Source organism: Dreissena polymorpha, chromosome 16, assembly GCF_020536995.1.
Source record: "Dreissena polymorpha isolate Duluth1 chromosome 16, UMN_Dpol_1.0, whole genome shotgun sequence".
Lineage (NCBI taxonomy): Eukaryota > Metazoa > Mollusca > Bivalvia > Myida > Dreissenidae > Dreissena > Dreissena polymorpha.
In genome coordinates, this window is record NC_068370.1 from 40,053,706 (window position 1) to 40,075,415 (window position 21,710).

The window sequence follows — 21,710 nt, forward strand, 5'->3', positions numbered from 1 at the left end:
TGAAAACGAGCCTTATCATCAATTAAACCATCAAGGAATCTTCTTAAAAGATCCTCTTTTCTTGTTTCTTTATCACGATTGACATGGACTTTGTCACACGACATTTTTAATTCAGCAGCATACTCTTCTGCTGTCTCCCCACATTTTTGATTTCTGTGACTGAATTGTACCCAAAATGTTTGAGAGGTTTCAACTATCCTGAATCTGTTTGAGAGTTCTTTGCATAAAGATCTGTAACCTGACCTTGTGTCACGGACCATAAACATATTCACCAGCTATTCCCTGTAATCTAGGTAATATTTAATCTAATTTTTCATCAAGTGTCCATCTTTGCCTTTTTGCAACATCCTCAAATCTGTTAAACCAAACATTCCATGATTCTTTACCTGTGAAGGGAGGTTATTTCGGATAATGTTTGTTTCCCCTGTTAACATGCATTGATGAATTGGACATAAGATTATCTGGGTCAGGAATACTCTCACTATCCGCATCACTCTCACTGTATGCCAACCTTTGACTTTGAAGTCTGTTTTGCCTATGCGAGTCAAGAGATTTATCTCTATTATTTTGCAAATCAAGATTTTTTAAAGCATTTGTTAACTCCTGGGTTACATGTAATACGAATTCTCTAGGCTTGCAACTTTTGCCTCATTGTTTGAAATACTTTGACTCATTGCTTTATTATCATGAGTGTCACCAGCACTCATATGTAACTTTGAACTAGTCATACACTGTGACTGTCCATTATAAGAAAAACTACATTGTTCATCTGTGTTAATAATTTGTAATTCTTCACTTTTTGAATGTTCAACATTCTGCTTCTCATTCCTAATTTGAATGTTATCATTTTCTTCACGAGCTCTATGTCGTGTTAACACCATATCTCTGTCAATAGTTTTGAAAAAAAATGAGAACGGTTTTTAAAAAAATAAATAATTTTCCAAATATAATTTATCCATTTATTCTAATGCAAATCCATTAAATATGAACATTTAAATTCTGCAGAAATGATACAAAATTGGTAGCATGGATTTTTCGCTGCCACCAAAATATGTCACGACTCTGACTTTTGTGAAAGTAAAATATCTTCGGAAGCGGTAGCGAATCGTGTCAAGATAAATTTCTTTTGGTTAAGAAGTGAAAAATAAACACTTATAAATTGTGTCAAACATATCATTTATTATTTTCATCATATCACACATTTATGAACATTATACACTTATGTCAATGATAACATTTCTTGAGAAAAGTTAGAGTTATAAGTTAATTATTATGTTAAAATTATGCATGTTTTCTGTTAAAAATCTGCAAGTTTTCTGTTAAAATTCTGCAAGTTTTCTGTTATAATTCTGCAAGTTTTTCTGTTATATTTGTATGTTATTTCTTTTTCTTATGAGGTTGTTAATTACAAACCATCAACTTTTAAAGCTTTTGTCTTTTATTCTCATATTCTTGCGTTACCACCTACCGACCCAACCGTTGTAGTTAGAGTGATTCAAACTCAGAACTCACGGCCTTTTTTACTCTCAGAAATTATTTTACCGCAGAATTCTGTAAGTATTAGAATGTCATAACGTGAACAGCAGAAGACTGACAGAATCACCAATAACTTTGGATTGTTCAATGAAAAATATAACATTTCAATATGTATTAACCATATAATATATAATACTACATAAATTACCTGCATATTTGCTATTTTAAATGCAAATAGTATTTTAAATTAATAAAAATTAATACAGTATAAAAACAGTTGACAGCAGATTGTTTACGTAATAGTGACGTCATTCTCAGCTACAACGCCACCTAGGTTTAAATAACACTAAGTGAACATCATCGTCGGACACCCCCGGTCTATTCATTACGTTACTCTCCATTCCTAAACCGTGGGAGTTTTATCTAGCATATCGCCGTTTTGACGCGTCATGAACAAATTCGGTTGGCCAATCAAAATAACGTTTACATTTTCAATACTCTCTGCTATGGAGGGAAAAAAGCAGACGTCAACATAAAAAAATGGCTACTAACATGCAGGCCGACAAGAAATGTACCTTTTGTTTAACTACCTTAAAACCAAAATATTATCGCAGTTTAGAATATTTAACTAGCGTAAATCAATATAGTGTCGTTTTTAATGAATTAAGAATAAAAAATCAAGGAGCAGCATGCGGTCTTTGTACAAACAAATTGAATCGAATTGTAAAACTCAATGCCGACGAAACATCAATTATTTTCAAAATCCAAAAAGAAAAGAATGACTTGATAAAAGTATTGAGTGAAATGCCAGGGTTGAAGGCAATGCATGCTGCAGAACAACAGCTTTCTCGAAGTAAGTCAAAATATATTAATATTGCTCATTGTTTCATCAATTCAATACTTATTTAATATACATAGTCGGAACTCGGATAAATAAAATCGGGCAATTGCACTTTACCAGTAAGCACAACACCTAACACCTTATGCACACCTAATAATCCTTTTTATCCTATAAATTTCCTACTGCTCCCAAACCCCTGCTTTGTTGATAGTGGAAAACAACTGTGTACCAGTAAAGTGCAATCTAGCCCAGAAAATAACAAAATTGAAACAAAAGCTATGCATAGCTTTTGACCAACATATGTTGTAAATGTTCTATACAATATGTATACACATAACGTTACTGCACATGATGAGCTTTGTTGATAAGCTCAACAAGTTGTGTCATATTAAACAGATATAGAGTTATTTTTATATGGGCAAAATCCACCCATTGACCTAAATTGCAAACACAAAATAGATATTACATATAATTCAGCAATACTTTACTTAGTAAGAACTGAGTTACTAAGTGAATCAGTTTTATTGAACTTTTTTTTCCAAATTGTCAAAACTTTTCTGATAGCAAGAAATAAATGATTCAGGACAATGAATAGCAATGTTATAGTAGACAATATTTGATTAACTCAAATTGGACGCGATCAACACTTATTAATGCCCATTCACACTGCTATGAATGAATGGACAACACCTTCATAATATATAGGTGGTACATAAAGTCTCAAAGTGGTACATAAAGGGACTGGTACATAAAGGGAATGGTACATGAGGGGTCACACCCGTTGCAAGCTTCCCTTTTTCTGTCTATTTAAATTAATCAATATTTTGATGTATTCAATATACTCCTGTGATAAAAGGAGCGTTATAAATAATAAAACAAATAAATAAATAATAAATTGCAAGGTTGCATGGACTGCAGTCAATAAGCTCGAATAATTATTGATGATACCAAAATACATTTGGTAATGTGTAGCCTGTTGCTTATTCTATCAATCAAATATTTTGCAAGCTGGGAAATTGCAATCTGGATGTTCTTTTGCATGTTCTAATTTTTAGCGTAAAAGGACTCTGACTGACTTATTATTTGTGTTCTCAAAGTGCATATGTATATTGATGAACAGGTTGCAGTACAAATAAAAAGAGACCATTGCCAAGAACCCCAACCGGCGCAACACCCAAAAGTAAAAGGCCATTGTTCTTCACACCTTCAAAACGACCATCTTCTTCTCCTGGGAAAACCTGCCCTAAACAAGTTGCCGATCAAAGCACACAAACAGTACACACGCAGTGTGACTTTCATGTAAAGGTTTGTGCACAATATTTTTCTTTTTGTGTGTTTATTTGAATGTCAGATTAAGGCTCGAATGGTCATTGTCGGCTCGGGTACTACTTGCGTGTACCCAGGGTATTCTTAAGTATACTAACATGTACCCCGGGTACGTTAAATATACTTAAACGTACCCGGTTGATATTTTTCTGTACCAGACTGGTGTATTCACAACCAAAATGTGATGTCGTTAAAAGCATTTCCGATTACCGTTAAACAATATTATTTATCTTAAACAAACTTCTATGTAAAAAAACTGCATCAACATGATTTTTCCATGACATAGAGGCTATTTAATAAAAAAAATATAGCCGACAACGACTGATTTATGGTTAAAATTCCCCAGTTACGTTTTAGTATATTTACTGTACCCGGGGTACATGTTAGTATACTTAAGAGTACCCGGGGTACATGTAAGATTACGGATTGCAGATGAAATATATTAATATATAATTTGGTGTACAGATTACTAATATGTTAATAGAATTTCAAACTTGTATTGGAAATCTAAGGCATTTACAATGCTCACCAGGCATATTACAATATATTACTACATTAAAATATCATGGGAATAACATCATATCAATTATGACATTAAAACGTCAACATTTATTAAATAAAATGGTATTAGGGTTTAATTCAATATATTATGTACCAGTTATAAATAACCAACCAGCTTTATCAAAGTTTAACAGTGCTTGACACATTTTGGCAGTATTTTTTTTCCTTCTTTATTAGGTACCCATATCCAGATCACTAAGAATGAAAATTTTGTCAAATTTCCAACTGAAAAATTCCCAAAATATGCTATTAAGATTATTTATTGATATATGCAATGCTAGTTAAAATGTTCTTGAATATGGAATACAACATTCACAAGTGTATAATCTTGGTTGATTTCACAATAACTTTAATATTCTATGTTATACAAATTAACAAAAGCTTATATTAACAACTTTAACATCATATTAGGATATTTTCTTTCCTTATATTTAGATTAACATGTGAAAATTAGCACTTTACAGAAACTTTGCACAAAGATTCCCAACCGGGTACTTTCCCAAAAATGAAAAAAATATTGCTGCATTCTGGCCTACAATATTGGATGTTTTTGGTATTTTTAAATGTGTACCTAAAAAAGTGTTGTATCCTTTCAGGTGGATGTGAAATACAAAGGAAAGGAGCGATCAAGAATAATTAAGGACATAGTTCAACAGACAGCTTTGAAAGCAATTCTAAACAATAAAAGTGAAATAACTGTTATAAAACATTTAGTGAAAGACCAAACATTTAAAAATGCTTTGATACAAACACTATCCAAAGACATTGAATTTGAAGTTTCCCAGCTGCCTAAGAGAAGAGAGACTGCTTTAAAAGTTGTCAGTATTCAAGATCTGCTAACATTCGATTGGGGATCTCAAGCTGAAATACTTCAGCAGAAAATACCGACTCTAATGTCAATATTAAAGTCAAGCATTGGAGACAACCTCAATAGTCGCTTGCCATATGTCATCGTAGGTGCAAGTGTCATTCTGTATGGAAGATGTCAGCAGTTGAACCTGCTTCAGTACATCATTGGACTTACATTGGATAGATGTGGACTAAATAAAGAAGTATGCATTTGAAACCCATTACTAAGACAAATTGGTATATTTTAAGTCTATATTACTCGCGCCTGCGTCTAGGTTTAATTGTTTTGCATTGAAAAATCACTATGATAAGATGCTTACAGAAGTTAAAATGAATTGAATTATGAAAAAAAAGATTTATTATTAAAATCTGTGCTTAATGTAACACATTCAAAAAATAAAATAAGAATTAAGAATGTGTGATCATGTGTAAAACTTGATATCAATGCATATAATGTCAACATTTTATCCAGGAGTTGTCACTAGTTACTTGTATAGGCACTCATTAAAATGTTGAGGTCAACAGTTCTGAAACACTTACATGAATTACAGAACAGTAGAAAAGCCTAGCGTTTTCTATTCTCTGTTCTTAGATCTTAGTCATGTTTGGTGATGATCTGACAGAGTGCTCAATGAACAGCTTTAATATTTGCCCTTTAACAGAGTACTTTTAATTGATTTTTTCTCATTTCAGGGTCTCAACATACTGCATGACATAGGATTGTCTGTGTCATACACCAGTGTCCACAACAAGAGGAAAAGTCTTGTCAAACAGCACGAAGACAATTTAAATTCTGTTGTCAGAAAGTATGTCAGTGCAAAAATTTCTGAACACGAAAATGTTATAGTGGGTGATTGCCAATCAAACATGAACATTGATGGAGACATTATTCAGAATGAACGGGATTCAAATGTGAACATTGATAGAGACAATGATGTGAACACATTTATTCCAAAACCTTTTGAGATAATTGGCGATAATTTGGATGTCTGCATTGCTCCAACACGGATGACAATGAAAAAGCAAAGACAAAGTTTACATAGGTTTTTGACCATGGTCAAACAAAAAAGAATTACTTATCATGATGATTAAAACAAGTCTTCTACAGTGAACCAAAAACAGATATTATATATTCCGTCATCTGAGTGGATTCCTTCAAGTGAACAAATTGATTCGATTCTAAATAACGTTGTCTTTCATATATCGACAACTTTAATAAAATACATCAAAATGTTATCTCCAATCAAAGTGTCATATCCAAGTTACATTGATCATCCGTACACACATATAACATCGAAAAAGTCAATTGTTTTGAACTGTGACCTAATAGATGCCAGTGAAAATTCATCTCAAGGCATGATAAAAATATTGCAGAATGTCCATGACCTCGCCGTTCCTCATAGTTCAGATACCATATTGCAAAAAGTAGTTTTTGGAGGTGATGTACTGACGAATGAACGTGCTTTTGCAGCTCAAGAAGCTATGCAGAATTGTCAGTCGAAATTTGCAAGTTTAGCTGGCATCATTCACAGACCTGAAGGACTACACACAGAATTTAACTTTCTACAAGTACAAAAGTGTTGAAAGTTTTAACAGTTCTGCCTGTTATAGTTCCAAGTTAATATAGTTTTGCAGTTGGATACAGTTATTACCTTGTTCCAAGTGAGTACATTTTATCGTTATAGGGAAAATCTAGGAATAGTTAGCAAGGTGCTGCATTGTTCTTATTCCATGTGTTAAACATTTTGAAATCAGAATATTTTATAAATTGTCTATTATCAGTAACACATTGCTAAAAACAATGATTGATGTTATGTTTTTATTGGGTAAAAACTTGCCTATAATTATGAAATTGAAATTAAATTGGAAAAAATTAAATATGTATGTCGCCTTTTACTACACTTGGTGATTTTCCTAACTCAACACTTTAAAAACCTACATATCTCAGTAATGGGTAATATTTTTTATTTAAAATTGCACTTGTGTCCATTTAAATACAATATATGCAAGCAAATGCTACACTCATTCATCCGTTACTATGGTATGCTTCAGCAAGTGGGAAAGGTAGACTATTAAATGCAAAGTGAGCGATTGCGCTCCTGAATATTCATATGAGCTTTATTGTTTTGTAAATTATTTTTTTGTTTTCCTTTTGTAAGAACACGCCTTAAATAATTAAACTGAAATAAAACTAGAATTAAATCGCGTTTCAAAATGTTCACATGCAAAAATATGGAACCACACCTACCCACGTTCTTAAGCGTCCAATCAACATGAATGATTATATTGTGAGCTTGCATAGAATGCAGTAAAATGATCGTATGTAAAATTTTAAATCGATATCTTTACTCATTAAAGATATGTTCACGTTTAAAAAATTCCTTATTGAAGATTGATACATTATGAGGAAACAATTAGGTACCTCAATGATTTGCGTACAAAAAATGTGTTAGTAATTTTCAGGTTCTGTCTGTACTCCCAGACTCCATCACAATGGGTATCACTGGGGGCGTTGACACATTCCTCACAATAGGTAACATTTTCAATTGTTATGTACATTTTTATGCCCCCAGATCGAATGATCAGGGGGTATATTGTTTTTTACCTGTCTGTCTGTGATTGACTCATTTTAAGTGTTTGTCTGTCCCAAAACTTTAACCTTGCTCATAAAATGAAAACTTTAGGGTCTTTGTTCTTTAAAAATCACATGTGAGTGCATCTCCTTAAGATCTACAATCAGACATGGTTTAAGGTCACTAGGTCAAAGGTCAAGGTCACTGTTACCTTTACATTCAAAATTATTAAATGTGTCTTAAATAGCTGCCATGCAGCTTTAAAGCGCAGTAGGGAGCATTGTGTTTCACAAGTACAGCTCTTGTTTTTTTTTAAATTCCACAGCAACATTGGAAAATAGTACAATGATTTTTTTTTATAAATAAAATATATTGATCTAAATGTCTTACTTGTTCCATTTTAATTCATAAATGAAGTGGAGGCTGTAGTTGTCTTCATTGATTAATTAGTTGATATTAGTAAATACCTAACACAGCCTAATGCATCATTTTTTTCTATGCAAACTAATATCAAAATGCACATCAAAAGTTTAGAATTTAAGGAATAATTTATCAACTGAATGTAAGAAAAAACAAAAATAAACACACTTTTCATTTAAATTTTGTATTAGTCAACGATTAAAATTCCAGCTATTGCAAATTATTGACACAAAGCTCCCATAATAAAATAAAATACCACATAGGTGATTTAAGTTACAGCTTGTCCTGAAAATGCACAATGGGAAAATGATTTGCTATTATTGTATTGACTAAGACTTTTCATTTCTCACAAACATACATACAACTAAAAATATTTAAACGAAATTGTTAACAAACATTGCGGAAACCAAGTATAAAAAAATATAGCATGTTTGAATTTACATTATGGAAAAATAATACATGATAGATACAAAACATCCATGTGGTATTATGTTAACACATTTTCAGCAATAAACAATGTCAATAATCTTTAAAGACACATTAACATTACAATTACATGCTGTGTAGTAAAATGTCGATCGAGAGAGAGAAGAAGAGAGAGAGAGAGAGAGAGAGAGAGAGAGAGAGAGAGAGAGAGAGAGAGAGAGAGAGAGAGGAGAGAGAGGGAGGGAGGGAGGGAGGGAGGGAGGGAGGAGAGAGAGAGAGAGAGAGAGAGAGAGAGAGAGAGAGAGAGAGAGAGAGAGAGACAGACAGACAGACAGACAGACAGACAGACAGACAGACAGACAGGCAGGCAGGCAGGCAGGCAGGCAGGCAGGGAGAGAGAGAGAGAAGTGGGTAGTTATCGCCCATTTAACATTGTTTTTGCATTAAATGTCACTAACTTGCGATTTTTTCGCAATAAATTTGTACACTGAGGTTTTTTTTACAGTTGAACGTTAAAATGCCGATATGCTTACAATAGTCTTGTACTGAAATTGAAGGTTTCTGTTATTTTTTTCTTTAACAAAATTTGTTCTGAACAAAATCATAAAGCAATTCAAAGAAACATTGTACGGTTGAGTTACAGGCATCTTTCACAGTGGAATCGGTAGTTGCAAACTTTTCTGATTCCTTCCGCTTTGACACAGCGCCACTCTTTGCCATAGTTGTAGAAATTTTTAATTGGCATCTGAATATTTTTGTCTTAGCTTCTTTGCCATGATTCTGCATACTAAAAGGGGTAATATATAGTTTGGGTATACTTACTTCAGCATGGACGGTATTTTCCCGCAATGGACAATTCTGTGTGGTAATGTTCGACCATCCAAGTAAATAGACAACGGTGATTTTTTTGGCATTAACGATTAACAGTCATTATATAAAGAATACAAACTATTATTTCTTACTATTTCAGCACTTTATAGCAATAAAAATATGTTTTGTGGCTAACAATGATTTGGCACCTACCTTACAGATGTTGATAAGACGCTCACATTAAGATACGGTGTGATTTTCATTGACCGAAAACAAAAAGCGCTTAATGAATCTGGTAGAAGTCGTTCTTAGAAAAAATGCAAGATGTATGATGTCATCATAAATGACATAATTTTAATCAAATACGTATAAGAAATAACAATAATTTAAATGGGTGCGATAAATACCACCGGACGATATTACCCGACCTTACTCTCTATATATATGAGGGTGAATATTTGATTAGGTTCCATTTACTGTCCATATTCAACAATTATCTAAATGGTAGACATAAACAGAGATAAGTTTCATAATTACAATGTTAAATAATATGTAAACAGTATTGGATAAGAGTTCTTAGCAGATCACACGCTTAAAGCAGTTTTATGCTTTGTCGAAGCAACTAACCCCCATGTATTTAGTAACGGTGTGTTGTCCGAATTCTTAAAGGGTAATTTTCTTGATTGTTTTATAAAAGAATGTCAAATGAAAATTAAAAAAAAAACAACCATATGGAACTAAATATATTTAAACTTAACTTGTTAACAGTTACAATTAGTAGCTTTTTATGCAGAATATTTATAAATGGTCAGTTATGGCTCTGTCCGTAATTTTTCAAGTCGACACCGTTACGAAGAAAATGTCATCTACCCCGTTAGGAGTTTGGTTAATACGGAACGTCTACTGCATTTGTCACAGAAACTGAATTGTGTCTATGTGTCGTACGAACGAATCAGTACAGAATATGCTGATGTCCTAACATGAACGAAACTTACACAGAAACTATCAATACAGATTTTGCCAAAATGAATAAAACTCTACTTTTGATTATTCTCATGTACTACGTTTTGTGAATTGTTATTTTAGTTGTTCTTTCTCCGTGTCAACATAAAGCTAATACATTTCATACAATTCTCAAAGGATACGTAGATTTAATTTTTGGTACGCTCAAGATTGCGCTTTAAAGGGACCTTTTCACATATTTTGGCATGTATTGAAGTTTGTCGTTAAATGCTTTATGTTGATAAATGTAAACATCGGGTCTAAAAAGCTTATGTACAAAAAAAACAAGAATAACGAACAAGGAAGAATAAAGAACCCTGAACTGGGCACCGACTTCTGGAGTATAAGTCTAACGCTTAGACCACTCGGCAGGATGTATTTTAAACTTTATATAAGCAATCCTTGTAGTGTCACAAAATATAACAATAGCAAAACTCTCCAAATTATTTAATCGTTTCTCGTTGCAACCAAGATGCGTATATTTAAATATTTTAGAGAACAATTACAGTATTACTGTTTCTTCATAAACATCATAACAACAACGCAACTTTGCGAATCTGAAACATGTTTTGTTTATATTTTCAGTTAACCAAATTGTGAAAAGGTCCCTTTAAAGTGCATAGAGTTTAGAAATTATGACGTCATTAGATCTCCCACCAACCACGGCATTGTAATACGTCATACCTGAATATATTTTAATCCAACTAACATGTGTATGTCTCCTAAAGTGGATTTTCTAATACCATGCGTGTTATCATTCTTAGCGTAAGTTTATCTATATTGTTGAAGTTTCTTATATAACATTATTTCAGTATACTAGCGACACACTGACAAAACCAACAAATGTTAATTTCAACTAAAAATCGTTAAGTTACTAACAACACTAACGAGTCACTGAATGGGGTATTTCCACCTTTGAGGCTGTGATAAAAATCTCAAAATTATCTTTTCTTATATTCAATGACAATAATTTTGTTAATGTGTTCAGATTTGGAACGTACAGGAGTTGCGTTTTTTATGTTTTCTGATTGATGAAATTGTTTATGCTCTCTGAATGTGGGGAACATAAAGTCGCCGGTTTGTGAGTCTCCTTTGCTGGGATTGAATTTGCGTTTTCATGTACGTCCTTCCATCTTTCGTTTTGGGCGCTTTGTTTCGGTGCAAGATCACAGACACTATATTAGACCTTGATGCAACTTTATAAGCAGCATCCCTACCGTAGTCCTGCGCAAGGTCATTCAGGGTCAATGCTTTTTCTGTTATGAGTTATTTTCTCATGATTTCTTAAACATGTAACTTTTTGTTTCGGCACCATATATCAAACACAAATAGTATTAATTTAATGACACTTGATATGCTGCATCCAAAAGGTGATCATATGCACGTTGTCCTGTTCCGGTGAGTTTTCAAGGAGATATTACTACTGGAATAATACTTCGTTTCCACAAAATAAATCCTTACATTAACAAAGTACATCATTTGGTAGCTTCCATCAGTTTCACTTACATTCTTGTGTAGTAAACCGCATAGCTTATATCAAAGTTGTTATGTATTGTAATACCATAACAGATAAAAAAAATTCATTGTGGAATTATTTTGTAAAAATACTTACAACTGATCATTGGCTGCCATTTTCCAGTTGTGTACAAAGGTGTAATGTCTTAACAAGACTATTGCCAAGCAATATATGTCCCCTACCGGCTCCACCATTGTCAGAATTTGTGTTGTTGTTGCCATAGCAACCATAATTCTTGACATAGGAAAATATGAAATAACGTGCATAATATCCATATTGCCATCTGTCCGTATTTCAAGTTTCATGAAAAATGAAGAACTTTGAAAGTTATCGCAGGATCCAGAAAATTGTGACGGACTGACAGACAGACTGACGCACAGAGTGAAAACCATAAGTCCCCTCCGATGAAACCGGTAGGGGACAAAAACTACACTAATGATTTCTTACAATGGAATATAAGTATTATCATTATGCAATGCTTTTATAAATGAAACCAAATGAAAAATTTACAAATGAAGTTACCAAAAGGACCACATCCACAATATTAAAAATATTGAGCTCGTTTAAAGATTTCATTAAAATGCAACTTTTCACAAGCAACATAAATAAAAAAAATATTAAATATTTAAAACATAAAAACAAAATAATAACACTCGCTACAAAATATATATCAGAAGGATGTATCGTAAATGCATATAGCTGTGGTTACAATGTAAAATTAGATTCAATACATGTTCACATAGCATCCATGAATAGCATGTATATTGCTATTTTTTACTGAAAAATTTAAAGTAAAATAAACAGAATAAACAAAAACTAACAGGAAAACAAAAGCAACAAGAACATTCTTTAGATTGATATCCAACTCCATTGATAAATTTACACCCATGAAGATTAATATTGATATCTTATATAGTTTCTGAAATATAGCCCTTACAAAATTTTGTGACAGATGACTGACGAAATGCCAATTCTATATCACTCAGCCTTTGACGGGGGATAACAAGCAGAATGCTAGAAACACTTAATTCGGGGTATATACTTCAAAATGAAGTGATTTGTAGAGGTTTTATGAAGTAAAATAAATAAAGCTTGGGCAGAAATCACTTAACAGAAATCCACACAATGTCACTGGCTTTCATTGACCCATGACAGCAGGATGCTGTTGTGTGTGAGGAGCCGTGGCGCTGGAAGCAGTCAAGGCCAGTGGGTGGGTGTTGGGTGGGTGGTTGTACTGCCAGACACTAGCATGTTCCTTCTTCTCGTGGATGGAGAGAGTGTGCGTGTTTTTCAAGACGACCCCACACTCCCTACATGCCACCGCGGTGGACATACTGTGGGCTTTGATGTGTTCCTTGAGCTGCACGTTCCAGGCTGCAGCGTAGCTACACATGGTACATTTGTAGGGTTTCTCTTTGGTGTGTGTCCGCATGTGAGACTTCAGCTGGTATCGCTGCACGCAGGTGAACGTGCATATCGCTGCACGCAGGTGAACGTGCACTGGTCACAGCTGTAGGGGTGAATACATAGGAAAAAAACTTTTAAAATTTTCTATCATTATTGTAGTGTTATGTTTATAAACAAATATCATTGCGGAAGCACCTCAGAAGTGACAACTATTGCAATCTCTAACCAGTTCATCAAACATTATCTTTTTTATGAATGTATCAGCTAATAAATTAACACAAGATCTGAGCTCTATGAGAATCTTAAGTTATACAAAGTTATCAATCATTAACCAAAACATCAGCTGAAAGAGCAAACACATAAATTTCTGGAACAGAAAGTATATTATTGTGTACGGTTGAGTACTTAACTTAATTAATTAATAAGCTTTTAAAAAATACCCAGTTTTGTGTTGTGAGCTTTTTGTTTATGTTTTCACCATTTTTAACAGTATTTCAGTCATATGGTAGTCAGTTAATCTGCACACTCTTTTGCTCTGAAAGCTCAGCAGTTTAAGCGGTTTATTTAAACTGTGTGACTGTGTGCATAATAAAGCCTTAAATATGTTCTTGTGTCATTATTTGTACAAACTGTTACTTGTTACACATTATTAAATGAACAAATAGAACTCGGAAATTCAATAGTGAAAACACACAACAACAACAAAATTCATATTATATGTTGTTAACCCTTTTCCCCATAAGCCAAGTGAAAAGGCTTTTGCAACTAGCATACAACCAGAACAGCCTCTGCAGGTAACTTGCAGTCTGTTTAGGTTTTATGCTATTTGCTGCGCATCAGTATCTAAGGCTTCAACATGAAGCCTTTACAACTTGCATCTAGTAAGAAAGGTTTTTAATTACATTTAACTGTCTAAGGGACTACAATACAAATGCGTAAAAATACGTATCTGAGTGGTAAAAGGTTAATCTGTTAAAAATGACACTTCCAATCTACCTTCATGAGCCCGAATATGCAACCTAAGCATGCTGGCACTTTTGGCAGAATATGGACAAATATGGCACTGATGGCTGCGAATGTTCTTATGAATGTACCGAACATGCGTGTCTGAGCCCATTTTTTCACTGTTTTCACTTATAGAAAACAAACAAGAGACCCGTAAGCAGGTCAATGTCTGGGTTGCTCCGATTAATAACATTCGAAATTCAGCGAGTTATCTTTATATACAAATGGCTAATTTCTGTTGTTGATATATCGGCACGTTACGTTCACAACAGATAGCGTTATGACGTATAACAAAATAAAACAAAGAGTTAATTCAAAATTCTACTGTTACTTTCAGTTTCATAATTATGTTTATTACCACAAAAGCATATATCCAAAAATATCATATAGAGTAAAATGGGTAGTTATCGCCCATTTAACATTGTTTTTGCATTAAATGTCACTAACTTGCGATTTATTCGCAATCAATTTGTACGCTTAGGTTATTTTGCAGTTGAACGTGAAAATGCCGATATGCTTTATAGTCTTAATGTGTTTAATGCAAGAATGCACTAACAAAAATACAAGGTGTATGGTGGCAGTTTTCGGACACTTGAGGTAATTATCGTCCACTTTACAAGTTTTTAAATAAAATCAAATTCTTGTACTGAAATTGACGGTTTCTTTTATTCTTTTCTTTCACAAAATTGGTTCTGAACAAAATCACAAAACAATTCAAAGACGCATTGTACGATTGAGTTACAAGCATCTTTCGCAGTGGAATGGGTAGTTGTAAACTTGCTCTGTGGGTATCTCTAAGATCATTGCGTCCCCTGTGCAGGTAATATGACATGCGGATCCACAGCGAATCCACTCACCGGCAGCTCCTTCGTCGGATATACAACCCGGGCATGCATTTAGTTCATTGATGTCCAAGCTTCATGGGGGTTCTTTCAGTTAATTCAGAGTGCACACTATTAAATGCATTAAACCAATCCCTACCTGTAGTATTGTTTGGAATGGGGTTTGTGCGACCATCACAATCAATGATAGTTTTCACCTCAAGGCAAAGTTCATTGCGTGTTACTTGATAACCGATGGATGCCCTCCCTGAACAGTACTCAACCAATGCATTTTCTTCGGCTGCTGTCAGGACGGTGGAAGGACCAAGTTTCGCTCTATGCTCTGGTGTCCGACCTGCGAGTTTGTCCATTAGAGTGGATTAGGGATCGCGAACATTTCTTCTGCCTTCCGCTTCGACACAGCGCAACTCTTTGCCATAGTTATGGCAAGTTTTAAATAGGCATCTGAATATGTTTGTCGCTTTTTTGAAACTTTTAGTTGCTTTGCCATGATTCTGCAAAATAAAAGAGGCAATAGATATATAGTTGGGGTATACTTACTTCAGCACGGACGATATTTCCCGCAATTGACAATCTGAGTGGCAATTTACGTCCATCCAAGTAAACAGACAACGGTGATTTTTTTTGGCATTAACGATTAACAGTCATTATATTAAGGATACAAACTATCATTTCTCACTATTTTAGCACTTTATAGCATTAAACAGATGTTTTATGACTAACAATTATTTGGTACCTACCTTACAGATGTTGATAAGACGCTCACATTAAGATACGGTTTTGATTTTCATCGACCGAAAACAAAATGCGCTGAATGGAACTGGTAGAAGTCGTTCTAAGAAATTATGTTTGATGTATGATGTCATCATAAATGACGTTATTTTTATCAAATACGTAATAGAAATAACAATAATTTAAATGTGTCCGATAAATACCACCGGGCGATATTACCCGACCTTACTCTACAATCAATAAATTAATGAAACATTTGTAACTGCATCTTATTCTGTATTAAAATCTTTTTCTTGTATTAAATATTCTATCGTAACCGGATGTTTAGACTAATTCTCAGTAAGCAAGTGCATTTTGGCCATGTTAGAATATAAACAATAAGTGTTATAGACCAGCTTATTCAACTATTTAACAATGAACTATAAGGTATTTCAAACATTTTTGCAACAATTTGTGAACAACATTTAACAAACAAACATGTTAAGACAGTCTTTAAATAACCTACCCAGCAACAGAAAAATTGAATGCTGACATGTGCGTTACCAGGGGAATACGTTCAAAAACATTACTCATTTACATATGTATCTACACTTAATATCAAAATGTTACGTTATCTTGATAGAGGACACATCTGTAGACGTTTTCTTTTAATTTAAGCTAATCTTAAGCTTAATATAATCAACAGTGAGGCAGTTGTTTAAAAAAAGACCGCGGGTGATAACATCTGAAAAAAATGAACACACTTTCTAACTAAAAACTGACACACGTACTTTGCGAATCGCCTCACCGTTACAGTAAAATAATCGGCTAGTGATTAGCTACTGATATAATATTAATGACATTATAATTAAGAAGTATAAAATCCAGCCAATGTGTCATTCTAATAATACTGCGTATGTTTAGCATATAATATTAATTACAAGGTTGTATTCATGCGGCATGTCATTAAGGTATGTGCGTTATACATTTCATATTTCAGTAAATAAATGCAATAACTGTGTAAACATTAAATGTTCACAATTTGTAACCAATATAAAATGATAAAGAAACGATCTGTATATGGTGCCATTAATAAAATGTTAATACCAAGTAATTATGTATTGCAAGTTCAAACTCAATAACTTGTTACATAACGATAATAGTGTCTATGTGTCGTTATAAGGACTCGGCACAGAATAGCGTGCATTCCCAAACAGCGTATATGTCTTGTGTACATGAAAGAGACTTCAGTACGATTAAGATATTGCCGTTTTATGTATATCGTCGTATCTAAAGAAATCTTACTGTAACTGACACATATATGAAGTGGGCAGCAGATATATTTGGTTTAATGCTTTCAAGATTATAATATTGGTATTTGTTACATCATGATGAATGTTAAAATCTATATAACGCCCAAAATCAACGAACATTTCGTTTAGTATTTCGTAAAATAAAGTTTACACCAAAACAATCAGTGTTCCTTATAGAAATAGCTACAATTTCAGCGCTAGATGTGGTATGATTACATAGATTTTTGGAGATACAAAATGCTCGTTTTTATTTATTTGTGACCACAATAAATTCCATGCTAATTTCCTAGTTTCTATTTTACCAGACCACATCTGCTGTTGAAATTTCGGCAGTTGCCATAAGGAACATTGATTTTTAATTGTTGAACATTATTTTACGAAATATTGTACGAAAGTTTCGTTGATTTTGAGTAGTAATGTTACTTTAATTTCCCTTGCTAGATTAGTAATGAATTACTCTGTAACAATTTTACTTATTTGAAACTAATTCATTGTAGATTTACACATGTTAATGTGGTTGAATATCGAGATTCGTAGAAGCATAACCACATACGTAATACATGTACTTATCATATTTCCTCGTGTCTTATTCACTTTTCCATTCGTCTTATCATCCTCAGATGGTGCTTTTGATTTGTACCCAAATGATAGACGTTAATGTACTTTGAGTAAATAAGAGGCTGCCTCAAATTCAGACGCATGTGCCCACCAATTACTCTCCAGCATAGCAGTTTTGTATATATCTAATGACATGGCATGGTCATGATAAATTTGTATCTTATTCTGTCAATAGTCCCAAGCATTGACAATTATTTGGATGATCAGATTTCGAAACTTTCGAGAATTATCAAAAGTTCTTGCCACTGCATGACTGATACAGTGAAAGAAACAGTTGCAATCCGGTGGTACATCTTGTACCAAATAGAGAACATGTCTATTCTCTCAAATTTAGTAAGTGAAATATTCTGTCAAATGAAATGTTGTCTTTTTGTTGACTTTCAAACTATTTAAACTTTAAATTTCAACTTTTGGATTTGTTTATTGAATGAAACGCAGATTGTATCAGTTTAAAAATACAGTTTAAGCTTAAGGTGATATTATGGGCATTTTTCACTGTTGAATTGAGCTGAAAAGAATTTACAGGTCAACATAATAAGTTAACATGTGGTAACTGACAAATTATCTACAACTCATCTTGCTAACAGTTGTGTATAAACAATATGTATAATTTTCTATATTTTACATGACCCGCCCAGTCCTGTTAAGCCGAAATGATCTGTAAAACAAAATAGTCTCTTTGTGTCGTATGAACGAATCTGCATAAAAACTACATTTAGACTCGCATCGTACATTAAATAATTTCTGTGGTCAGTTGTCAAAACGAAAGTACGGTTGATATTCAAATGGATTATTTTTCTCTTTCCGTGATATTGTTTTAGTATGTTGATGTTCTACGATAAAAACACAATATTGTCTGATAGACAGCGTTTCTTCAATACGTTGGGAATTGGTACCAGTACTAGTCAAATTGGTACAAGTGAATACATTAAATTGATATTTCCAAAGCATTTTTCGTCTTTTTTATTAGGATCAGAGTAAGTGTAAGTGTGTCGTATGAATATGAATCGTTGCAGGAATTTAAAATGAACCTTTAAACTAAATTAAGATTCACATCGTGCATGCATGATACACATGCTGGCGAATTCGTCTGTACATACATTTTCGATTTCATAATTAAATATCTGGCTTATTTCGCATTTTTCAACACATGTTCTGCTTAACTTTTATTTAAATTTATATTGAAATACAAATATAATAAGTTTGTTAACACATTTCATATAAATAAATAAATATTTGACAAATTGGTATAATCTAGCTTTAAAGCTTTAAACCCGACGATCCATTTCACATTTCAAAATGTCCGAAGTCTTGCAACGAATGTTAAAAATTAAACATGAATCTTCTTTAGAAAGGCGTATACTGTCCAAGGAAGTTGGCACATATGGAGCTTTTTCATTGACGCTTTCATCATTTGCCAACATGGCATGTACAATTGCTCCATGTGGAGCAAAGTTACATTCTTTTATATGTCGATACAAATCGACCTCAGAAGCACACACAAATTTCCTTATGGCACAATAAAATGAAACTTGATCCAAAGCGACGTGGGTTTTTTTTGTTTTAATGAAATATGTTCTATTATTGTCATACAATTATTTTTATTCTTTTGACCATAAACAGTCATTGTAATAACTGATCAGTAGAGCCTAAACAGCAGGCAAATAATAGTTTCTGTTTCTGCCATATGTATCTTTACATTATATTTCCTTTTATTTGGAAATCCATTTGGGAAACAGGTACCCTGTTATTGATTCTACACAATTATTAAAAGAACAATTGTTTGTATCACAACATACCGAGTCTCTTAGTTTCTAGGTCAAATGCAATAATGGTTGGTTTCTCTGGCAAGATTACTGGTTTGAAGATTATGTATCGTATCTGGTATTTGATCCGTGTCGGGGCTGTCTTTGTGCGCTATACCTGTGCAATAAACAGCTGAAAAATAGGGATTTGTTTAGTTTTTTTTGTTTGAACACACATTTTTATGTTGTCAATAATACAGTAAACCAGTGTCAATCGCAATTTTCATTGAAATGCAAATGGATGCATTTTAAAATCAGTAAAAACAGGAAATGAAGTGACGGTTATCAGATCATTATAAATATAAACATACGTGTACTCATCAACGATTGAATTATCCTTGAGGTCAAGGTGGTGTAATGGATAAGGTTTCCGCCTAACGATTGGGAGGTGTTGAGTTGCCTAACTTACACTGGCGGTAAAAAAAGATGATCGGTTATACAACACGTTCTATACAGTTTGATGTTTTCAATGTAAAAAAAATACTGTTACCGCTGATAATCCGAATAAGAGATTCTTCATTAAAGAAAGCATAGGTAGCTACAAGATGCACTTTAATAAGGATTCCATACGCAATTGTTCCCGCAGCATCAATTTTATACATTTGCGCACAGATTGACAGTAGCAAAAATACAATTAAAGTGATAGTATGGACATCTAACAGTTTATAGTTGTGTATTGCAACCGTTGTTTATTTTTGGTGTTTTCACTGCATATACACTTATATTTGTTAATGTACCATCAACATACTAAAACAATATCCAGAAAAGAGAAAATAATACATTTGAACATACTTTCGTTTTGACAACTGACGATCGAAATAATTCGATGTACGATGTGAATCTAAATTACGTTTTAGTGTAGATTCGTTTATACGACACAAAAACACTATTTTGTTTTACGGATTATTAGAGGCTTAGAGGACTCACCAGTCATGTAAAATTTCGAATATATATTTTGTTATAAACAACTGGAAGCAAGATGAGTTGCAGATATTGGTCAGTAACCAAATTTAACTAACTCTTTTGACCTGTTAATTTTTTTCAGCTCAATTGAACAGTGAAAAATGTCCATAATATCACTTTAAAGTGTCACAATATATACAGACATCAATAATCGAATGTGTGAACATGTCAAACAATGCTCGTTTAAAACTAACTGAGTGACAGTCATGTCGTTCAGCTAAATAGCAAACCTATATTTAAACACATACGACTTAACAAATTATATATTTACATACATAAGAGTTCGATTATCGCTTATTTGAGTTTAGCCTGTATTACCGAGGCTTCTGAAAATGATAATTGAGTCGATTACATATTGTGCTGATTCTTTACCACAAGTCGTTGAATAATATTCAAACTATTGTTTTATGTAATGTTAATGTATTTTCGTTGTAAATGCAGTTTGATAATATAAAATAATATATCCAGACGTTATCAAACGTTATGTGTTGAATTTACGCCGAGTTGTGAAATTTTGACGTCTTTTTGACGTCGTTTTCATGTTACAAAGTTGAGTCGGACTTTTTGACGTTCATCAAAAGAACTTGCAAGTTTTTTGTGCAATAAATGACCAAAAATAACAGAATGATTATAATTTATATAATACAATTCATGCTTAATATACAACGCACATTTTAATAATTATTTACCTTTCTGAAATTTCCCTTATGATCTCTTTGATCAGATGTTCCCCATTCTTGAAGAGGCATTCAATGCTTCGATGTTGGATCAGCACGCTTGACACGGCAACATTTCTGGATGACAAAAGAAAAACCTCATCTTCGATTTCCTGCACAATTACACCATCAGACTGAGCTGGCTCGGCTGGCGATGCTGGGGTTAATGGTGATGCCGGTGGTACCGCGGGAGGATACATAAGGCGTGTCATCCTTCAGGACACGGAAGTCAATGTAGTGATCCAGCATGTGCTGTATCACAACATTCACCTCGTTATCATCCCAAAATACAAACCCCCGCAAGCCATATACCTCCAGCGACACCGCATCCATTCCATCGGGCAACCAGCCGCTCACCAACGCATCTAACTGCGCAAAGTCTGCTGGTGCAACAAGAACAATAGTTGTGGGCATCCATCCTGCTTGCTTTCCAAAGTAGAAATGAAGAATAGAACGATGTTATGCTATATATATAGAATGGAATCAGCCAATGAAATAGTCGGGTTAGTGAGTACTAGCTTGCATATTAA

At 33.5% G+C, this 21,710-nt stretch overlaps 2 protein-coding genes across 2 annotated transcripts; one reads left to right on the forward strand and one right to left on the reverse strand.

The window, feature by feature from the left end:
- Positions 1-1,837: 1,837 nt before the first annotated feature.
- LOC127862858 (uncharacterized) lies at positions 1,838-6,852 on the forward strand. Its single transcript, XM_052402114.1, has 4 exons — positions 1,838-2,329; positions 3,438-3,622; positions 4,801-5,256; positions 5,747-6,852. The coding sequence occupies exons 1-4, from the start codon at positions 2,017-2,019 to the stop codon at positions 6,143-6,145; spliced, it is 1,353 nt and encodes a 450-aa protein (XP_052258074.1). The 5' UTR covers positions 1,838-2,016; the 3' UTR covers positions 6,146-6,852.
- A 6,086-nt stretch (positions 6,853-12,938) lies between these two features.
- Positions 12,939-14,324, reverse strand: LOC127861782 (zinc finger protein 64-like). Its single transcript, XM_052400464.1, has 2 exons — positions 14,204-14,324; positions 12,939-13,300 (listed from the first exon to the last, which is right to left on the reverse strand). Exons 1-2 carry the CDS (start codon positions 14,322-14,324, stop codon positions 12,939-12,941), a joined length of 483 nt encoding a protein of 160 aa, XP_052256424.1.
- Positions 14,325-21,710: the final 7,386 nt, after the last annotated feature.

Excerpts from the sequence above, each read along its gene's own strand:
- LOC127862858 (XM_052402114.1), top strand. The coding sequence starts at position 2,017 with ATGGCTACTAACATGCAGGCCGACAAGAAATGTACCTTTTGTTTAACT. Across the intron at positions 2,330-3,437 it reads AGAACAACAGCTTTCTCGAA|GTTGCAGTACAAATAAAAAG; the intron begins GTAAGTCAAAAT and ends ATTGATGAACAG. Across the intron at positions 3,623-4,800 it reads AGTGTGACTTTCATGTAAAG|GTGGATGTGAAATACAAAGG; the intron begins GTTTGTGCACAA and ends GTATCCTTTCAG.
- LOC127861782 (XM_052400464.1), bottom strand. The coding sequence starts at position 14,324 with ATGGGCTCAGACACGCATGTTCGGTACATTCATAAGAACATTCGCAGC. Across the intron at positions 13,301-14,203 it reads GCATATTCGGGCTCATGAAG|TGCACGTTCACCTGCGTGCA; the intron begins GTAGATTGGAAG and ends AGCTGTGACCAG.